Source organism: Rhodamnia argentea, chromosome 7, assembly GCF_020921035.1.
Source record: "Rhodamnia argentea isolate NSW1041297 chromosome 7, ASM2092103v1, whole genome shotgun sequence".
NCBI lineage: Eukaryota > Viridiplantae > Streptophyta > Magnoliopsida > Myrtales > Myrtaceae > Rhodamnia > Rhodamnia argentea.
Genome location: NC_063156.1, coordinates 2,134,275 through 2,152,097, shown reverse-complemented (window position 1 = coordinate 2,152,097; position 17,823 = coordinate 2,134,275). Strand labels below are relative to the sequence as shown.

At 39.9% G+C, this 17,823-nt stretch overlaps 1 protein-coding gene across 3 annotated transcripts in view; it reads left to right on the top strand.

The window, feature by feature from the left end:
• Positions 1–17,823, top strand: part of LOC115754283 (rust resistance kinase Lr10-like) — an 87,640-nt gene that overhangs the window by 48,362 nt on the left and 21,455 nt on the right. Inside the window, exons 1-3 of one of the 3 annotated variants that reach the window (XM_048282800.1) lie at positions 2,349–3,171; positions 3,832–3,885; positions 3,959–5,171. The exons of 1 other annotated variant lie outside the window; for it this stretch is intronic. In XM_048282800.1, coding sequence (XP_048138757.1) covers positions 2,367–3,171; positions 3,832–3,885; positions 3,959–5,112 — 2,013 coding nt within the window. In that variant the 5' untranslated portion in view covers positions 2,349–2,366 and the 3' untranslated portion in view covers positions 5,113–5,171. Of the gene's footprint in view, positions 1–2,348; positions 3,172–3,831; positions 3,886–3,958; positions 5,172–17,823 lie in introns of those variants that run through there. One more of the 3 variants, XM_048282799.1, reaches the window with a different exon arrangement.

Below are 17,823 nucleotides of genomic sequence, written 5' to 3'. Positions count from 1 at the left end.
GTTGTGATTGTTAAATGAAAAAGAGCAAAAAAAAAAAAAAACACTAAAATGATAAAACCCACTAGCTCACTCACAAAAGTTCTCGTGCCTCCACGAGCTTTGTTTTTGGATTTCTTATTTTTTTACTCTGTTGAGTTAGATGTGACATGGTATTTAGTTGGGAAAATTTGTCCAAATAGTCTTAAATTTATTGCACTTTTACCAATTCAGTCACAAATTTTTTAATATTGCCAATTGAGTCATAAACATTTTAACATTTTGTCAATTGAGTCGATCTAGACGCTTTTGGGCGGAAATCGCCGACAAGGACGTTGACAATCTTACGTGGCACGATTGACATAGATGTGGACAATTTTTAATTATATTTTAATTTTTTAGGATTAAATTGGTACGCTTGGAATAAGTTTAGGATTTTTTTGATAATTTTTCCCAGATATCTGTTGGAGTATTTTATAACTTACTGCAGAGATCTTTCCTCTTGTAGAAACGAAATGCAAAATACAAGTAGTGAAAATATCAGCATCGTCATTCACCACATAATCCCTTGAACTTGCACGTCATTTTCCGTAGTAACACTGGCGCTTTCCAGTAGAATTCCTCGTGGCTGTTTTATTCAAAGGCATAGATGTAATTTTTTCAAACTTCAAGGGCACTCTTACTGTCGTCGCTTTCGTCGATGGGTAGCTACCTGAATTTCCGCAAGTTTTGCAAAATTTCAAGCATGGGACTGTGGAATGGCACGCCATTTCCGACTTTCGATCCCTCGACCCGACTTTGAGTCGCGCTTTTACAATGGCTGACTTGTCAAATGTTGGAAACAAGACTTCGTGTTACATTTCTTGACTTGACTTTGTGTTAGTTGTTTGACAATGGAGGACGCATTAAGTACAAAAGTTATTGTCTCTATTGGCAGCATTCTTAACTAGCGCCATGGAGGAGGGAAAAAAAGAAAGAAAAGAAAAAAAATTAAAAAAAATGGCCATTAATTTGGGGTTGCTTTTTTGCTTCAACAATTCTAACAGTATGCATCCCTTCAGATATCCCCCGTATCTTTAATTTCTTGACTTTGCATCCATTTGTCCCGTTGATTGACTTGGGCTTCTCTATATACCCGATTGGACTTGAGTAATAAAATTTTCGTTTTGTGCATCGAGTGGTTCGTATTTGATATTTGATGTTCAACGATTCCCTTGCAATTATGGACGCACGTGATGACTTCTGTCCTCATCATTTCTCGATATCCTCATCGCGCGTGGCCACGTGGTCCAATTGGAAATCCAGAGACTCCAATTTTCATTGTGCTTTTTCGGTCACGCACGGGCTTTGAAAAGAACGATTACGATTCATGTTTAGGTGATGTCCCACTCCTCTATTTGTTGTGGTGCTGCCGAATCAAAGGACGTCGAAAATTATTCACGTCATCACGTGCGTCACGGAATTGCATGTTCTTTGCTAGTGCTAGCAAGTTCTTGAAGTTGAAAAGTCAGATGGAGCAACAATTCCGTTTGCTTGTGAGAGAGAGCCTCCGATTTTGTTCTTTTTGGTAGATATAAATGTGGAGGCAAAATTATCAAAAAATTTATAAACCTTTCACATTTTTTCCAATTCAGTCCTAAACCTTTTATGTTTGCCGATTCAGTCCCATTCACCAAAAATCATTGACGTAGACGCCGACCGTCCTACGTGGCACAACCGACGCCGATCCGGACAATTTTTTTTCCTTTTTTGGCTTCAAGGCCTACGGTCCCGCCAAATTTGCCGAATTAGGTTCGACATGGGTCGTTGACCCCTAGGCGAGAGCTAACGAGGGCCGGCAACCCTAGCCGAGCCCCGGGAAGGGTTGCGAAGCCCTCATGGCCGCTAGTGAGGGCATCACGGCCCTCACAATGGCCAGGCGAGGGCCATGGGTGGCTAGATCTGGCAACAGTAGGGGTTGTCAACCTTGAAACCAGAAAAGAAAAAATATAAAAAAAATTAAAAAAAATCATATTTCTTTATGAAAGTATTAAAAAATTATAATAAAAAAAATATCCACGTCAGGTGAAGAAAGAAGATGGAAAGGAATGGCCAACATTTGCATTGAGTATGTGTAGGTGATTAAAGGGGTCTCTAATAGGAATGGCCACCGGCCATTCCTCTAATGACGAAACCTCCTCGGTTTGGGTCCTCCTCTTTGATTTCTTGACTTTGCATTCCATTTGTTCCCTCGATTGACTTGCGCTTCTCTATAAGACCAGGCGACTCTCAGTCTCCATTCAAACAAGGATCGTCCAATCTTTTTTTCTCAATCTTTTTCCATTGCACCTCCTCCAAACATACCCAGCAATTCTTTGCCAGTTTCTCTTCGCCCAAAGACAGACGGAGGCATGATTAATGCTCTCGCCTCCATGAATATTCATCGAGTGTTGCTCCTCATTCTTGCTCTATTTGTAGCCATGACTTCCGGAGTCGAGAGTAGTCGGCAGTGCTTCCCTTCATCCTGTGGTGACATTCGCAATATAAGCTTCCCGTTTCGACTGAAGAGTGACCCGAAAAGATGTGGTATCTCAAATTTTGAGTTGGCTTGTGAAGATAATCGTCTTGTTCAATATGTTGAGGCCGACCGATACTATATGCAATCTATCGATTATTCCAACCACCTAGTGAAATTCGTCGATGACGGACTGCAAAGGGATAATCGCTCGTCTCTCCCCCATCGTTCGGTGTTGGGGTATGATGGGTTCAATAGCACTGCTTTTAACGTAAGTACATTGGTCATTGTGAATTGCTCAAAGCCGGTTGATTCTCCAGTCTATATTGCTACCAGTCCATGCGTGAAGGGGCCGTACTCTTCCAACACGTCATCGAATTGGAACTTGTACGCTTTAGTCAATCCGAAAGCATCATATATCCTGGATTTTTGCACCATTCAGTATTGGACGTGGGTGTCACATAATTTTGGGGGTGAAGAGCAGATTAATAGAAGCTCCTACAACTACGAGCGTATCCATAACATCATGGCCGATGGATTTGTTCTCCACTATGGTTATGATTATACTATGACGAAGACAACTTTCTTTTTCTACATTGATCTCTATTACCGCTTTCATTTATGTAGATACTTTCTTTCCCGTCGCTTGGCAAATAGCTACTCCAGAGGTCAGGTTTGCGGACCCAACTTCTATTATGGTGGTAAGCATCGAATGGCATCAAATTTCACCGTAATTTTGCATGATTCTGGACACTCTTTCACTTGCTACTTTCTCTTCAAAACTGGAAAATGAAAGAAATATCTAATATCCAAGAAAATGATGTCAAAATATAGATGATAGTGTACGTCAATGTATACATGTGTCTAGATTATTCTTTTTTTTTTTCCACAAAAGGACTAAATCTCCCACTGTAAAAAGAAAAAAAAAAAAGATGATTCTTGTGCGGCCAACCACATGACTAGTTTTTTTGTTGGCATAGATTTTACATTTTTTTTATTTTCTTAATTAGTTCTTTAATTAGTCACATAACTAATAATCCAAGACACACTCGTTACCAATCCTTGAAAGATTGTATCCACGTGTTGATAGGATGAGCAAAATTATTTTCATTAAAAATAAAAAGCACCGTTTCTCTAGATTTGTTGACCGCTAATCATGCAAAATGAGTTTCTTATATCAAATCATTCCTTCTTTCCTTTGAAGCTTATTCCTTCCATCTATTTGCAAATGCACGCATCACACTTCTCATATTCTTTTGGACTGAGTAGCCTGCTACTTCTCTGTTTCCTCGTGAGTTTTGCATTCCAAAATCCTTTTCCTTCAATTTCTTTTTCACATTATTGATTCCTTCCTTCCACAGGTGTCCTAGACGATATTGCCTTTTGGACAGCTTGGGATATTACAATACTATTAGGTACCCCGCAATTATTTATTCCTGCAATAATTATGATTTTTTTTTATCTCTAACCTCTCAGAATTTTCTTCAGTGCTTTTATGTGTAGCGAAGTTCATTATTGGGATGCCGTTTGTCGCGATATTTCTAATCTACAAGTACAGAAGAAGGCACTTAGCAATGGACCATAACATCGAAGAATTCTTGCAAGCTCATAACAACTTTTTGCCCATAAGGTACTCTTACTCGAATATTAAGAAAATCACCAGAAACTTTAAGCACAAGCTAGGTGAAGGGGGTTATGGTTCTGTGTACAAAGGAACGCTCAGAAGCGGCAACGAAGTGGCTATCAAAATTTTGAAGAAGTCCAAGACGTATGGCCAAGATTTCATCGGTGAAGTGGCTACTATTGGGAGAATTCACCATTTTAATGTGGTGCAGCTCACTGGTTTTTGCTTTGAAGGCTCAAAACAAGCACTCGTGTATGATTTCATGTCAAATGGATCTTTAGATAAGCACATTTTCACCGAGGATGGTGATAAGTTTCTGGATTACAAGAAAATATATGAGATCGCTCTTGGGGTGGCGAATGGGATTGAATACTTGCATCGGGGGTGTGACATGCAAATACTACACTTTGATATTAAACCGCACAACATTCTTTTAGACAAGAATTTCACTCCGAAAGTTTCTGATTTTGGACTCGCGAAACTTTACCCCACTGATCATAGCATAGTCTCTCTTCTTGCTGCAAGAGGAACTTTGGGATATATGGCGCCCGAGTTGTTCTACAAAAACATCGGTGGTGTATCTTATAAAGCGGATGTCTATAGCTTCGGGATGTTGCTCATGGAAATGGCAGGTAGAAGGAAAAATGTAAATGCAAATGCGGAACACTCGAGCCAAATTTATTTTCCAATGTGGGTGTATGACAAAGTCAATGAAGGAGAAAGTATTGAAATGGAAGAGGCTGTGGAAGAGGAAAGGAAGTTGAGGAAAAAGATGATAATGGTTGCACTTTGGTGTATACAATTGATCCCCGACCATCGGCCCCCGATGAACAAAGTCTTAGAAATGCTTGAAGGAGATATTGGTAATATTCAAATGCCTCCAAAACCGCTTTTTTACCCACCAAATGAGCTAGTTGATGATGACAAAGCTGAGATGGAATTAGAAACATTCTCGACTTCATCAAGCGCTCCCATAATTTCCGCTAGTTTCCCATTTGGAGATAGCAATGATGTTTAGAGGACCATGCACAGTTTGATTGGAAAAGGTTTGTTCCCCAAAATATAGTATTATATTTGGGAGGGAGGTAAGCCAGTTTAGCTTATCAAGTGATTACATTTTGTCTTGGTCTAGCTCTTAGGTTAGTGTTGTGTTATTGTACTTCATATATTTTTTCACTTTCTTACATCTTCCTTCGTGTTGTAACCCTTCTTAAGCTCGGACATTCTTTGGGAAGCATACGCTATTATGTTCCGCTTATGTGAATTCTAGCTAATCCAGTTCAGCGTACACTGCCTTCTCTATGCTTGAGAGTTTTCTTTTTGACTTTGGTGTGAATCAGTCATCTTTCCTCGCATGACACTCAGTTTGCAAGTAGTTACTTTACACCCCAACCGCAACATATTTTCATTTTCTTGTGCTAGATTTACTCTGACAGAAAATTGATCAATTTTCTGAGAAAATATTGAAGGGTCTATCATATGTTCTTCGAGGTTAAGTTAGACCTAATCTAAACTATGAAAAGAAAATGGGCAAATTACGGGACAAGTTTTAAAACTTGTCGCCATAATACACTTGAATTTTAAAACTTTTATTTTGTGCATTTAAGTCTTGAAACTTGCAAATTTAATGTACTTGTGTCCTTTCACAATTTTGTCAGCTCTAAGAGGCTGAAATAACACATAGTTTTATTGTTAGATTCTCTCTTGGTGCACTTTGCCATATCATCCGGATCGAGAGAAATAATATTCTTTTCGGAGAAAAAATTCTTTTTGTCCCGGCGATCATCAAGCACCTTGATAAGTCGGTAAGAGACAAGAGTCTCTCATTTGATTGTGTCCTCGATCTCCCTTGTAATAGGCGTGTCCAAATAAACCGGGGGCTGTCACCTCCCATCTTCAATGGCTGACTTTTGTTCTTAAGCTTCTTTTCTACTTTGGCTGTTGTTTAGCCGTTTTGATACGTTGCTGTTGGTCGGTATTGTTGGCCATTCGGTCCTATCCTAATTCTGGTTGTATTTTGTTGGCTGCTACACCTTTGCACCCACTACAACACCCTCTGTGTATAGTTGGGTGTGAGGTTTTGGTGTTCGGCCTCTCTTTGTACTTGGTGCCTTGAAAAGTTATATACATACTTACCTTACCAAAAAAAAAAAATAACACATAGTTTTTTGCTTTCTTTTTCCAATCATTCGTGCCTATTAATGAAAAAGTAAATCTTAAATTGTACATCCACTATAACCTAAAGTGCTAATGGGAGGATTAAAGAGAATGCTTGTGGCGAGTCTCGGGACTTAAATGGACAAAACGGAAAATTTTAGGATTTCAAATACATTATCTTTATAAGTTTTAGCACCCATGTTGCGATCATTAAAGAAAAATGAAAAAAGCCTACAATGCCAAAATCCTCTAGTCGACTCACAAAAGTTTCCGTGCCTCTACGAGCTTTGTTTTCGAATCTCTTATTACTCTGTTGAGTTAGATGTAAGATGGTGTGTAGTTGGGAAAAATTATCCAAATAACCTTAAACCTGTTGCATTTTTACTAATTCAATCTCAAATTTTTAAATTTTGTCAATTGAATCATAAACTTTTTCATATTTTGTCAATTGAGTGCATCCGGTCAATTTTGGCTCGAAATTACTAACGTAGACATTGGACATTCTATGTGGCATAACCGACGCCGATGTATATTATTTTTTTCGAACTTTTTTTCTTCTGATTTCTTTGTTTATTTTCTTTTTTCTTTTTCCCTTCTAAAATGAGTGTGAAACTAGAGAACACGTTATTTTCCTCTGGGTGGTGTGACTACGCCTATTTTGGTGGTTTAGGCTTGAACGCCAATAAAGATCAGAAGTAGGTTTGGTTGATGGAAAATTTCTTTTCTAAGCTGCAAGGGAGGGCTCACGACCCTCATGAGGCTCGCGAACCCTCGCCTAGTGGTCGGCGGCCTCCCGCCGGCCCTAACAAAGAAAAGATAGAAAAGAACAATTGAAATTTTTTAAAAATGTTGAAATCTTAATAAAAATTGTCTTCGCAGACCTGGTCGGTCAAATGAACCGAATTGACACAATGACAAAAGGTTTAGGACTCAATTGGCAAAAAACAAAAAGAAAATTATGACTGAATTAACACAATTGTAATATGTTTATAACTTTTTTTGGTAATTGTTCCTAGATATTTATTGGAATATTATAACGAGCTTATCACTTACTGCGAGAACTTTCCTCTCGTAGAACTGAAATTTAAAATAAAAGTAGCGAAACACCAGCATCATCATTCATCACATAATCCCTCAAGCGTATATGACGCGACCCGCCTTCGGGCTCCTCCGAGGGTCCGACGGGTTTAGAGGTATTACCAACGGTCAATGGCTTGGACTCTCCCAAGTCCTACCTCACATGACTTTGGATTTCTTTTTACCGATTAGCAAATTAAAATGCTATTAAGAGTCGCCACTAGCCTATTGGGGTCGGCTAGAAATCAATCGAGACATGGGAGTGTTATCTCCATTCCCACATAATCAGAACTCCTAGATTCGGTGACTTGTTTATGCTAACTAGATAATTAACGCCCTTTCGGTCCATAACCGATCGATATTCCCTAAGGTGACTATATATTCTGCATATCATTTTAAACTTATCAGGTATCTAACCAGTACTAAATGGTCATGCCTAATGTTTTTCTGTCATTTCGTGCAATTACCTATTTATCCTTAACCTAATAGATAGGAAAAGCGATTAACATGCAATTTTTCAAAAGACAGTGTTATAATAAATACTCAATCAGGTAAATATGCCAAATAAAGATCAGGATAAGCACATGCAGAACAAATCTATGACGGCGATATTTAAACAAACAACTCCGACTCGAAGGTCGAATTACAACAATATCGGACTAGATTGGACATCGATCTTCAATCAACGCTAATTTAAGGCTTAAAATTCACATTAGGAGTAAAAAGATCATGAAAAACAATTTTCTAATTTTCTGAAAATTTTCTGATTTTTTTGCAATTTTTTTAATTTTCGAATTTTTTTTCTATTTTTTATTATTTTATTATTTATTACTTTTTTATAATAATTTTTTAAATTAAAAGGGACCGGGTCCGGGTCGGGTTCTCCGACCCGACCCGGATGAGACAGAACCCAGGCCTCCACGGACTGGGCCTTCAAGCCCACGGCAGGGTTCCACGCTCGGACTGGGCTTGAAACACAAGCCCAGTCCGAACTCAAGAGGCAATAAGCAGGAGAGGTCCAACAAGGAGACCAAACCCATACCTGGCCTTCGTTCGGCCCAAACTCTACATTTATACTAACACAGGCCCACTAACCCAAGCTTAAGAGACCAAACCCAGCTCCTCTACTGTTCACCTTCTACCTCGCGACGTCCCCTGTCAACGAGGCACCGCGCGTGCAGACTCAATGGATGAAGCTCCCGCTGGTGCCGGCCTGACCTGAGGGTGCCTCCGTCTTCTTCCGGGCCAAGCGACACTGCTGGGACCATTCTCGATCACCGGCCACCGTCAACGGCCTCCACCGGAGTAACACGAACAACACCACCTCCGCAAAGACGTCACGCGAGCACCTGCAGTGATGCCGACTGCCAACGTCGACCACCAACGGCCATCACGGACGCCAACTACAGCCACCAACCCCAACGCTGACCGCAGTAATGATTCCGACGCCGAACAGGTCAGGCCGTCTCCATGATGGCGCCATCTCATCCCAAACTACCTTGCTGGACTAGCTCGACTCGGATTAGAGGCGAGGACTACTGATCCTCCCATCGTCACGCGGCCTCGAGATGCATGGGGCGGCAAGGTCAAAAAAGGCTGATCCCGGATGGGTGGTAGTCAGATGACTCGGCGGACCAGGAGGAACGAACGTCGCCGGACGCTGATCGGGGACCGGCTGGTCTCTCTCTCTTTGAGGTCGCTCTGACATCAACGAGCTCCGGAATCGAGCTCTCTTGGTCGTCCTCCGCAGCTGCTATCTTCCAAGTTGGTCACGTCGCCGTCGTCGCCCACCCCGAGACCGTCTCCTCGGGCTGCGATGGCGGCGACCGCCTCAAGGCGGTTCAGTTGTCCGAGGCCCCTGCGCCTTGTCTGACCAGGAGCTCTCTCTGGTCTCTCCTCCCGAACTGAACTCTCTCTTTGGCTCTCCTGCTCTTCTTTTCTTGGCGACCGAAGAAGCCCCAAAGCGCTCTCTCTCGGTTCTGCCTTGTCTCCCGATTGAAGGACTTTTTCTTTCTTTTTGCTCTCAAGAACCAACCATCAAAAGGCCCCTTGTCTGTTGCCCTCCGAACTCTCTCCTGCCCTCTGTCTCTGCGTTCTCCTCCTTTTTATAGCACTTCTCTGCCTCCTCCTTCAAGTTTCCTTGTGTGGACGTGGGAGAAAATATTGGGTGAGTTAGATATGCCATGGAGGCAAAATAACACTCCACTCATTGATTGCCACGTGTCCAAATTGGGCCCACCTTTCAGATTTTTTCCTCCCCTTCTTTCCCCTCCGTTACTTCTTCCTTCTGCATCTCACCATGAATCAGGAACTGCTTGAAGATCTACCATTTCAACTTAGTCCTTAGCAGCAATTTCGAAAACAGTCATGATTTAACTCGTCCAATCTGTCCCAAACTGAAACTGGAAGGACAAGTTTGGAATCTTTCTATACGCATACAATGGACACAAGAAATCGATCTTCATGTACACATACAACGGACACAAGAAATCGAGGATAATGGAATAGAATATAATTATTTTCATAAACAGAATATTGGCCTGAAATAAAATACACTATCCCGATGCCTCACTTAAAAGGATTTTGATTCGGTTTAGGGTGAATGGAATCAGCCCAATAGTGTTGATCACGATAGGTGATTTATTTGAATGTGCGACACATTTTAACAATTCCTAATGGCCGCTAGTGGTAAGAACAATATTCTAGAAAAGCATAATTACTAGATTAACTTGTTTTGAGCCACAAAAGAATAACAAATAATTTAAAAAAATTGTGGGGTATACTTTTTAAGAATTTGTGGCTCACAATGTATTGTTATTCCCGTAATCGTCCTAAGACTGTTACACTAGAAAGCCCAAAAGATCTTGGTTCAATTTCAAATGAATTAATTTTTGCGACCTTAAAATTGATTTCGAGAGAGAATCAATTTGCCATAATACGTCAAATCTAGAAACGGCAGAGAAGTTTCCATCCTATTGTTGTGAAAGCCATTGATGAATTAATCCGCCACAGTCTTATGTTAGCTTGATTGCAAGTACAACAATTTCTACATAATTACCACTAAAAAAAATTAGTGCATTAAGTTATTAAGATGCTCGTTGATAGAAAAAAAAAATGATGAGTTAATGACAAGGTTAGACAAGACTAATACCGTGTAATTTATACGTGCAATAATCGAGTTCTGAAACTGCGGAGAAATTGCCTTCGTAATCAATGCGAAATATGTCCATAAATTAATCCACCACCGTGTTATGCTAAGCTTGACTGCGGGTACACCAATTCCTGCATAATTTCCGCTGATGCAGACCCTTAGTTGGTCCCACGTAATTTGGTATTCTTGACTTGACTTTGTCTGACTTGTTGACTTGGACATGTCAATGAGACAGATGAGGCCCAACTGATCTTTTCTGCCACAATTACCAAAGCCAAATCTTCGATTTTTTCATCAAATTTCAAGAATTTTTTTTTCGAATTTCCTAACGTTCGGTTCATAAAAAATAAACTAGTCAAAAAATAATTTTCATCAATAAAATATATACCTTCAAAAATGGAGAAAATGATCTTTTTCTTTTTGAAAATATGAAATTATTTTTCCTCCTCTTTTCTCTTTGCTCTTTTTTTTTTATTTTTTTTTTCCTTCTTCCTCCGATCGCCGACCATGGGCGAGGCTTCACCTCGTTCGATCTTGCCCGAGGCCGATAAGGCTCGACCTCACCGGCCTTGGGCAAGCTCCTCCATTGTTTGTGGCCAATCGCCAACTGTCACTGTGATGGACGACCAGTAGAGGAAGGAAAAAAAAAGGAAATCGAAAATAAAAAATTGTAAATTTTCTCTAGAAAAATTTGATTTTCCATACCAAACAGCGAAATTTTCCTATTCACTTTCAAGCTTTAGCAGAACATTGGAAAATATTTTCATTCCGTGAAAATGACTTTTTGAAAAATATTTCCAGAAATGTCTTATTTTTTGTGAAACAAATGGAGCCTAAGATTCAAATAAATTAAAAGGACTTGAACCTCTCAATTTAGAAACGTAATTTATTGATGAATTTGTATGAATTTATTGTTGAGTCGTACTATTCATTATTTCTTTTACAAATCAAGAAACAAGGTTTTGTAAAATTTCTAACTTGAAATCTACTCATTGTTGAGATGCACATAGAAGTGGTGTTAGAAAAGTCCCACGTTCGAAAAAGTAGTGTGGTGTGAAGTAATTGATATATCCAAGCCATCGATAATTGGTCAATGTTCACTGTAAGTTCGGTCTCCCTTTGATCTTCGTAGTTGCTGCTCGATTTGGCGACACTGGTGGTGCTCTTCTTTGCTATGATTTTGCATTTATGCAGTTGTGTCGGGAGTTTATTGTTGTTTTCGACTTGATGTTGATCGTTGTCGTGTTCGTCTAGACTTATGAACTGGAATACTTGTGGTCAACGCACGCTTTTTGCTTTTGTGATTGGAATCAACTGGCTCTTTCCGTTCGTGATTGGAATCGAGACTGCATGAAAGTTTGCCGCAACCGCCAGTCAACATGAATTCGTTCATGACGAGGGGATGGGGTGTGCGTGATTGATTTTGTGGTGCTTGTGAAATCCAATCTCCACGATCATTTTACGCTGATGAGTCAGTGAAGGATTTGTTCACCGTCTACGTACGTCTGGTCGGGTAGCAGCGGCGGGGGCCGGGCGATGGAGGCGATGGATGAGTGGCGGTGGTGGGCGGGCCACGATGGGTCTGGTTTAGGAAACAAATATTTCATGATGTGATTAATTATATAATTATTTAAATTATATAGGTCGGGTATGGGTCGGGTTTGGATTAGGTCGAGTCGGATATGGATAATATAATTTGTATTACATGAAAATGGGTCAAAACAAGTTAAATGGGTCAATGTGGGTCAGACCATATTCGATCTAACTCAAACTCGACTCGACTCACTCATTTAACACCTCTACTGGTTAGGCACTCCTGACAATCGGTATTAGAATCGATAGTGATTGGAGCTCCACCGCAATTCAACTAGCTCCTTCTCGACGATTGATTTGTTTAGTCCTTTCTTACTATTCTTGGTGTTTGGAGAACGTATTCTCCTTGGATCGTTCTATGCGAATTCTAACCAATTCGGTAAAGCCATGCTTTAACGAAATCAGTTCCTTGCTTTCTACACGTGTTTCTACGGGATGGGCTGCGAAACATGCAACAATACATTCAATTAAACAGATATTTTATATATGTTAATTTATTTGGAATACGCTTTGCAGCTCATCGCAGCGCAACAATATTAGCTCTCAGAGTTTCCATAAGGTCATAACAACTTTTTGCGAATAAAATACTCTTACTCGGATATTCAAACGACAACAAAAAATTTCAAACACAAGCTAAGTCAAGGAGGATATGACTTTGCATATAGAGAAATAACTTAGAAGTGCCAGTGAAGTTACGGCCAAGATTTCAAATGTGAAATGGCTAGGAAAGATCCACAAGTAAATGTGGTGCGTCTTGTTGGTTTTTGCTCCGATCACTCCAAACAAGATCTTGTGTAAGATTTTATAAGTCATGAATATTTTTTCATTTGGCTGAAAAAATTATGAGATTCTCTCTTCTCGTGATTAGAAATAGAGTCTCTAAATAGAGGATGCAATAAGCGAAATTTACGCTTTGACATCAAGCCTCACAACATTCTTCTATATCAAAATTTCACTCCATAAGTTCTCACTTTGGCTTGCAAAACTATATCCCATTGATCATGGCGTTGTGTTATTGACTGCAGTAAGAGGAACCTATGAGATATGACAACCGAAGTATTTTATAAGAACATTGGTTGTTGATGCTTATAGTTTTGAAATGTGGTTGATGCAAGTGGCCGGTAGAGTGAGAAATCTAAATTCAAATTCAGGGCAAAATTTACTCTTTTTTTTTTTTATGGTTTTATGACAAACTCTATAAATAAAAGGAAGTTGACGTTGATGTTGTTGTGTCCCACATCGCCTAACAACGAGTCTTATATGCTCTTTATTATAATATTTTAAGTTTTTGGATTGGACTTTCTTACAGTTGAAACGGTGGATGTAGCAGAAGAGGATGGAGAGACAACATGAAGATGATACTTGTTGCTCCTTGGTGTATTCAATTGAACCCTAATGATTCACCGTCCATATGCTACAAGGGGTGCAGATAAAGTACAATTGCCTCCAAAGCCGCTTTTGTACCCGATTGAGACACCAATTGATGATTTTGAGAATCAAATAGATCTGAAAACATTCTCATCTTCGATGTCCTTGCTTGACTTGGGCTTCTCAAAAGACGACACCAACAGAGATGCTTCATTTTTCCTTACTAAAGCTGATTCCTTAAGAGAACCAATTTGCCAAATGTATCAACTTTAGTGGCTCCAGAGAAGTTTCCTTCCCAATCAATGTGAAAGCTATCCATAATTTAGTCCTCACGATTTATATTTCTTGACTTGACTTTTGCGTTAGTCGTTGAAATGGACAATTCAGTGACAGATGACACCCACCCACCCACCACCCAAAACTTCTTTTGTCAATCATATAACCCATCCCTTTATTGAGCCTCCGGCCCTCCACCACAATTGCCAAGTTAATACTTCAATTCTTGTATCAAACAGTGGAGAGATGACTAATTCTCCCTGCTCCATATCGATGTATCGTGCATTTCTGCTCGTATTGCATGTTTTATTACTAGGGACGAGTTGCAGTGCAAAGAAGAATCACTTGTACATTGCTTCATCTTGCGGTGAGGTCCGTAACATAAGCTTTCTCTTTCGATTGAAAGGTGACCCAAAAGGCTGTGGCCTCGCTATGTACGAGCTAACTTGTCAAAATAACCGCACAGTTCTATATCTCAATAGCGGCCGATATTATGTGAAGTCTATCAAATACCGTTACTATGTTAACAAAGATAACTTTGAAGGCAACATAACGGTGGTTGACGATGGTCTGCAAAAAAGTAATTGCTCGTCCCTCCCTCGTTATTCATTGGCAAGCTCCAACTTTGGTGATACTCCTTACCATTCTTCTCCCTACAACTTAGTGGTCTTTGTGAAGTGCTCACAGCCCGTTGCTTCTTCTTCGTATGTTGATACCAAACCATCTATCGAGGGAGCACACCCTGCCGACATGCCTCCCAAATTTTCGCAAACGAAGGCGTACTCGTACACTCTTCTTGGGTCTTATTATGGCTTACCCTACCCAAGAGCATCAGCCATCAAGAAATCTTGCACTATAACCATGATGGCATTCATCCACAGTTGGGAAGGGGATCGGTATTATCCTGTGAATTTGTCATACAAGGAGCTCCACAACATGATGGCCGAGGGGTTCGGTCTCTCCTATTGAGCCGTCTTTTCGTTTGAAACATGATACACATTTGCTTCGTTGATTCTAACTATGTAGGTGATCTCGATAAAAGGAGATTTTTGACGGGTTATGTTTTTACGCTTGGTGGCTCTGTGGTTAGTTGGAGAGCAACTTTGCGGGATACGGTTGATTTATCTACTACCGAAGCAGAGTACATGGCAGCAACAGAAGCAGCAAAGCAAGCTCTTTGGTTGAAGCGTTTAGTTACATAACTTGGGATAATGCGGGAGGAAGCCTCTGTTATCTTTTGCGATAACCAAAGTGCAATCCAGTTGACCAAGAACAAGATGTATCATTAGAGAACAAAACACATCGACATTCGTTATCTTTTTGTGCGTTATGAGGTTGCTAAGGGTACAGTTACAATAAAGAAAGTACCTACAACAGATAATCCGGCAGATATATTGACCAAACCAATTCCTTTGACTAAGTTCAAGCATTGTTTGGACTTAGTTGGCGTTCTCGGTGTTTGAGTTACTTAGGCGGAGTTGGTGGCATTCATCCCTTGTTTCGTACATCGAGTACGCTCACGTAGGCTTAGGGGTGTGCGTTGTCGATTCCATCGTTCCCCGAGTGGCCTTGTGTGGTCACTCTTGATGGTGAGGGAGAGAGGTTTTGTGACGTTTGGTAAAACGTACTTCTGAAAATTTGAAGCCAAGGTGGAGATTTGTTATATTTTTGACTTTTAAATTAGTGATAAGGTTATTTTGGACCATTCACTTTGTTTTAGGGTTTCTTAGATGGGGCTATAAAAAAGATATCTCAAATAGCATATTATAACGCTTGTTTTTACTTCTGCCTCAAAGCCATTTACTTCTGCCCCGAAACTCTTTGTTTTTCACTTCTTCTTATCGGATCTTTGGATCTTTGATTGTACACTTGTATACGGTATTGAAGATAGTGAAACCCCCCTTTCTCCTCGTGATTTTTCCCGTTTTGGATTTTCCACGTATTGTGTCTCATGCGTTCTTATTTTACTTCCATCCTTAGCTGTTTCGCTCTTGAATTTGTGCATCCCTTGGCGTTTTCCGCAACACCTCACAACGCTCTTTTAGACAAGAATTTCACTTCGAAAGTTTCTGGCTTTGGACTCACGAGACTTTATCCTGCTGGTCATGGCACAGTATCATTGAATGTTGCAAGAGGAACCTTAGGATATATGGCACTTGAGTTGTTATATAAAACATTGGCGGCGTATCTTGTAAAGCGGATGTCTATAGCTTCGGGATGTTGCTCATGGAAATGGCAGGTAGAAGGAAGAATATAAATGCAAATGCGGAACACTCAAGCCAAATTTATTTTCCCCTGTGGGCTTATGAACAAGTCAACGAAGGAGAAAGTGTTGAATTGGAGGAAGTTGCATAAGAGGAAAGGAAGGTGATGAAAAAGATGCTAATAGTTACACTTTGGTGTATTCAATTAAACCCCGACCATCGACCTTCAATGAGTAAAGTCCTAGAAATGCTTGAAGGAGACATTAGTAAACTTCAAATGCCTCCAAAACCACTTATTTACCCACGGGATGAGCCAGTCAACAACGACAAATTCGAGATGGAACTAGAAAAACTCTCAACTTCATCGAGCGCCGAGATGATCTCCACTAGTTTTCCTTTTCCAGATACCAACAATGTTTAGAGAATCAAGCACAGTTTAATTGGAAAAGCCTTGTCTTTTTTGTTATATTTCCCAACAATCTAGTATTATGTTGGGAGGGACTCGGGCTTGTTTAGCTTGACGGTGATTACTTTCGAGATTGTCCTCTTCTAGCTTATGATGATGTCGTGTCATTGAATTTCATTTAGTTTTTCTCTTTTGCATCCTCCTTCGAAAGGATAAACAAATTGGTAAGAGAGCATGGATAAAACGGTGGGGAAGGGACGGAGATTGATAATTTTCGTCCCTAAGTACCTGATTTAGGAGTAATGCCAATTAATAGTAACCGAACGTGGTTCTACCGGTGTGTGATTACTCGATATCAAGGACTTTCGATATCGACTTTTACATTTGTTTTCCAAAGAAAATATCCATATGTATAGGCAACTCTATTGTATTATCTCTTTCCTGATACTATTTTTCATGTAAGAAATTGCAACTTTTAATTGACAGCATATATACTTATACTCCTCGCACGCAAAATATATGTTCTTTAGGTGTATCTTTTCATCTAAAAAAAAATCTAAATATGGATGAAGCCAACCTTAATTAATTATATACTTTATTGAAAAAGTTCTAGGTTAAAAATAAATTTTGTAATTTTATCTAATTATAACCAAAAGAGTCATTAAGACTATTCTCCTTTCCTAGTGAACCTAAATCTATATAGGACAACTTTGTTTTGTCTTTTGGTGATTTGAAAAGTCTTCTAATATGTCAGACTTTTGAACACGTTCTATGATTCTCCCCTAAAGGCAGTGAGAGAACCATAAAACTTCACAACTTTTTTTGCTAACGTGTAATAGAGAATTTTCTTATACACCAATAGAATAGAGTCGACAATTCTTTCAATTTCTTGATATCTCTTCTTTCCTTCGCATTGGAACTTTCGCAATCCTTAAATATCAGCATCCAACCAATTCTTGATTTACACGATTCAATTCGATTCGAGGTCTGCATTGTTTCTTAAGGTGGCTTTGGCGTCATCTTAGAAAAACAAAACGTATTAACGATGCAAGAAAATATTGGGATAACGTACTTATCTAATAAGAGCTCTCCAAAAACATGAAATGACGTCGTAGGGCGGCTAAATATATGGATTGTCAATTGTGATGCGTTGTTGCCATATAGAAATGGTGATGATGTTGGGTCCTCCTCGCTACTCCTCTAACGTTCTCGACATGATTGGTTTCGTTTTAATCAGTTGACAGCGGGCTTTTCAATAGACGACCCCAAGTCTTGGTATTCAAGATCTCTCTCATTCGCCAATATTAAATGTACATTCGATCCTTGTTGATCCTTCGCCACATATCGGGCCCCAAATTTCAATTGCCCACGGGCTGAGAGGGACATGATTTTCCCCTCAATTCCACACCTCTATCTAATGTATTGGTCTTTTTTGTTGTGCTACGAGGGACGGATACACGGATGATCCTGCCCTGTGTCATCTTGTTGCGAGATTCA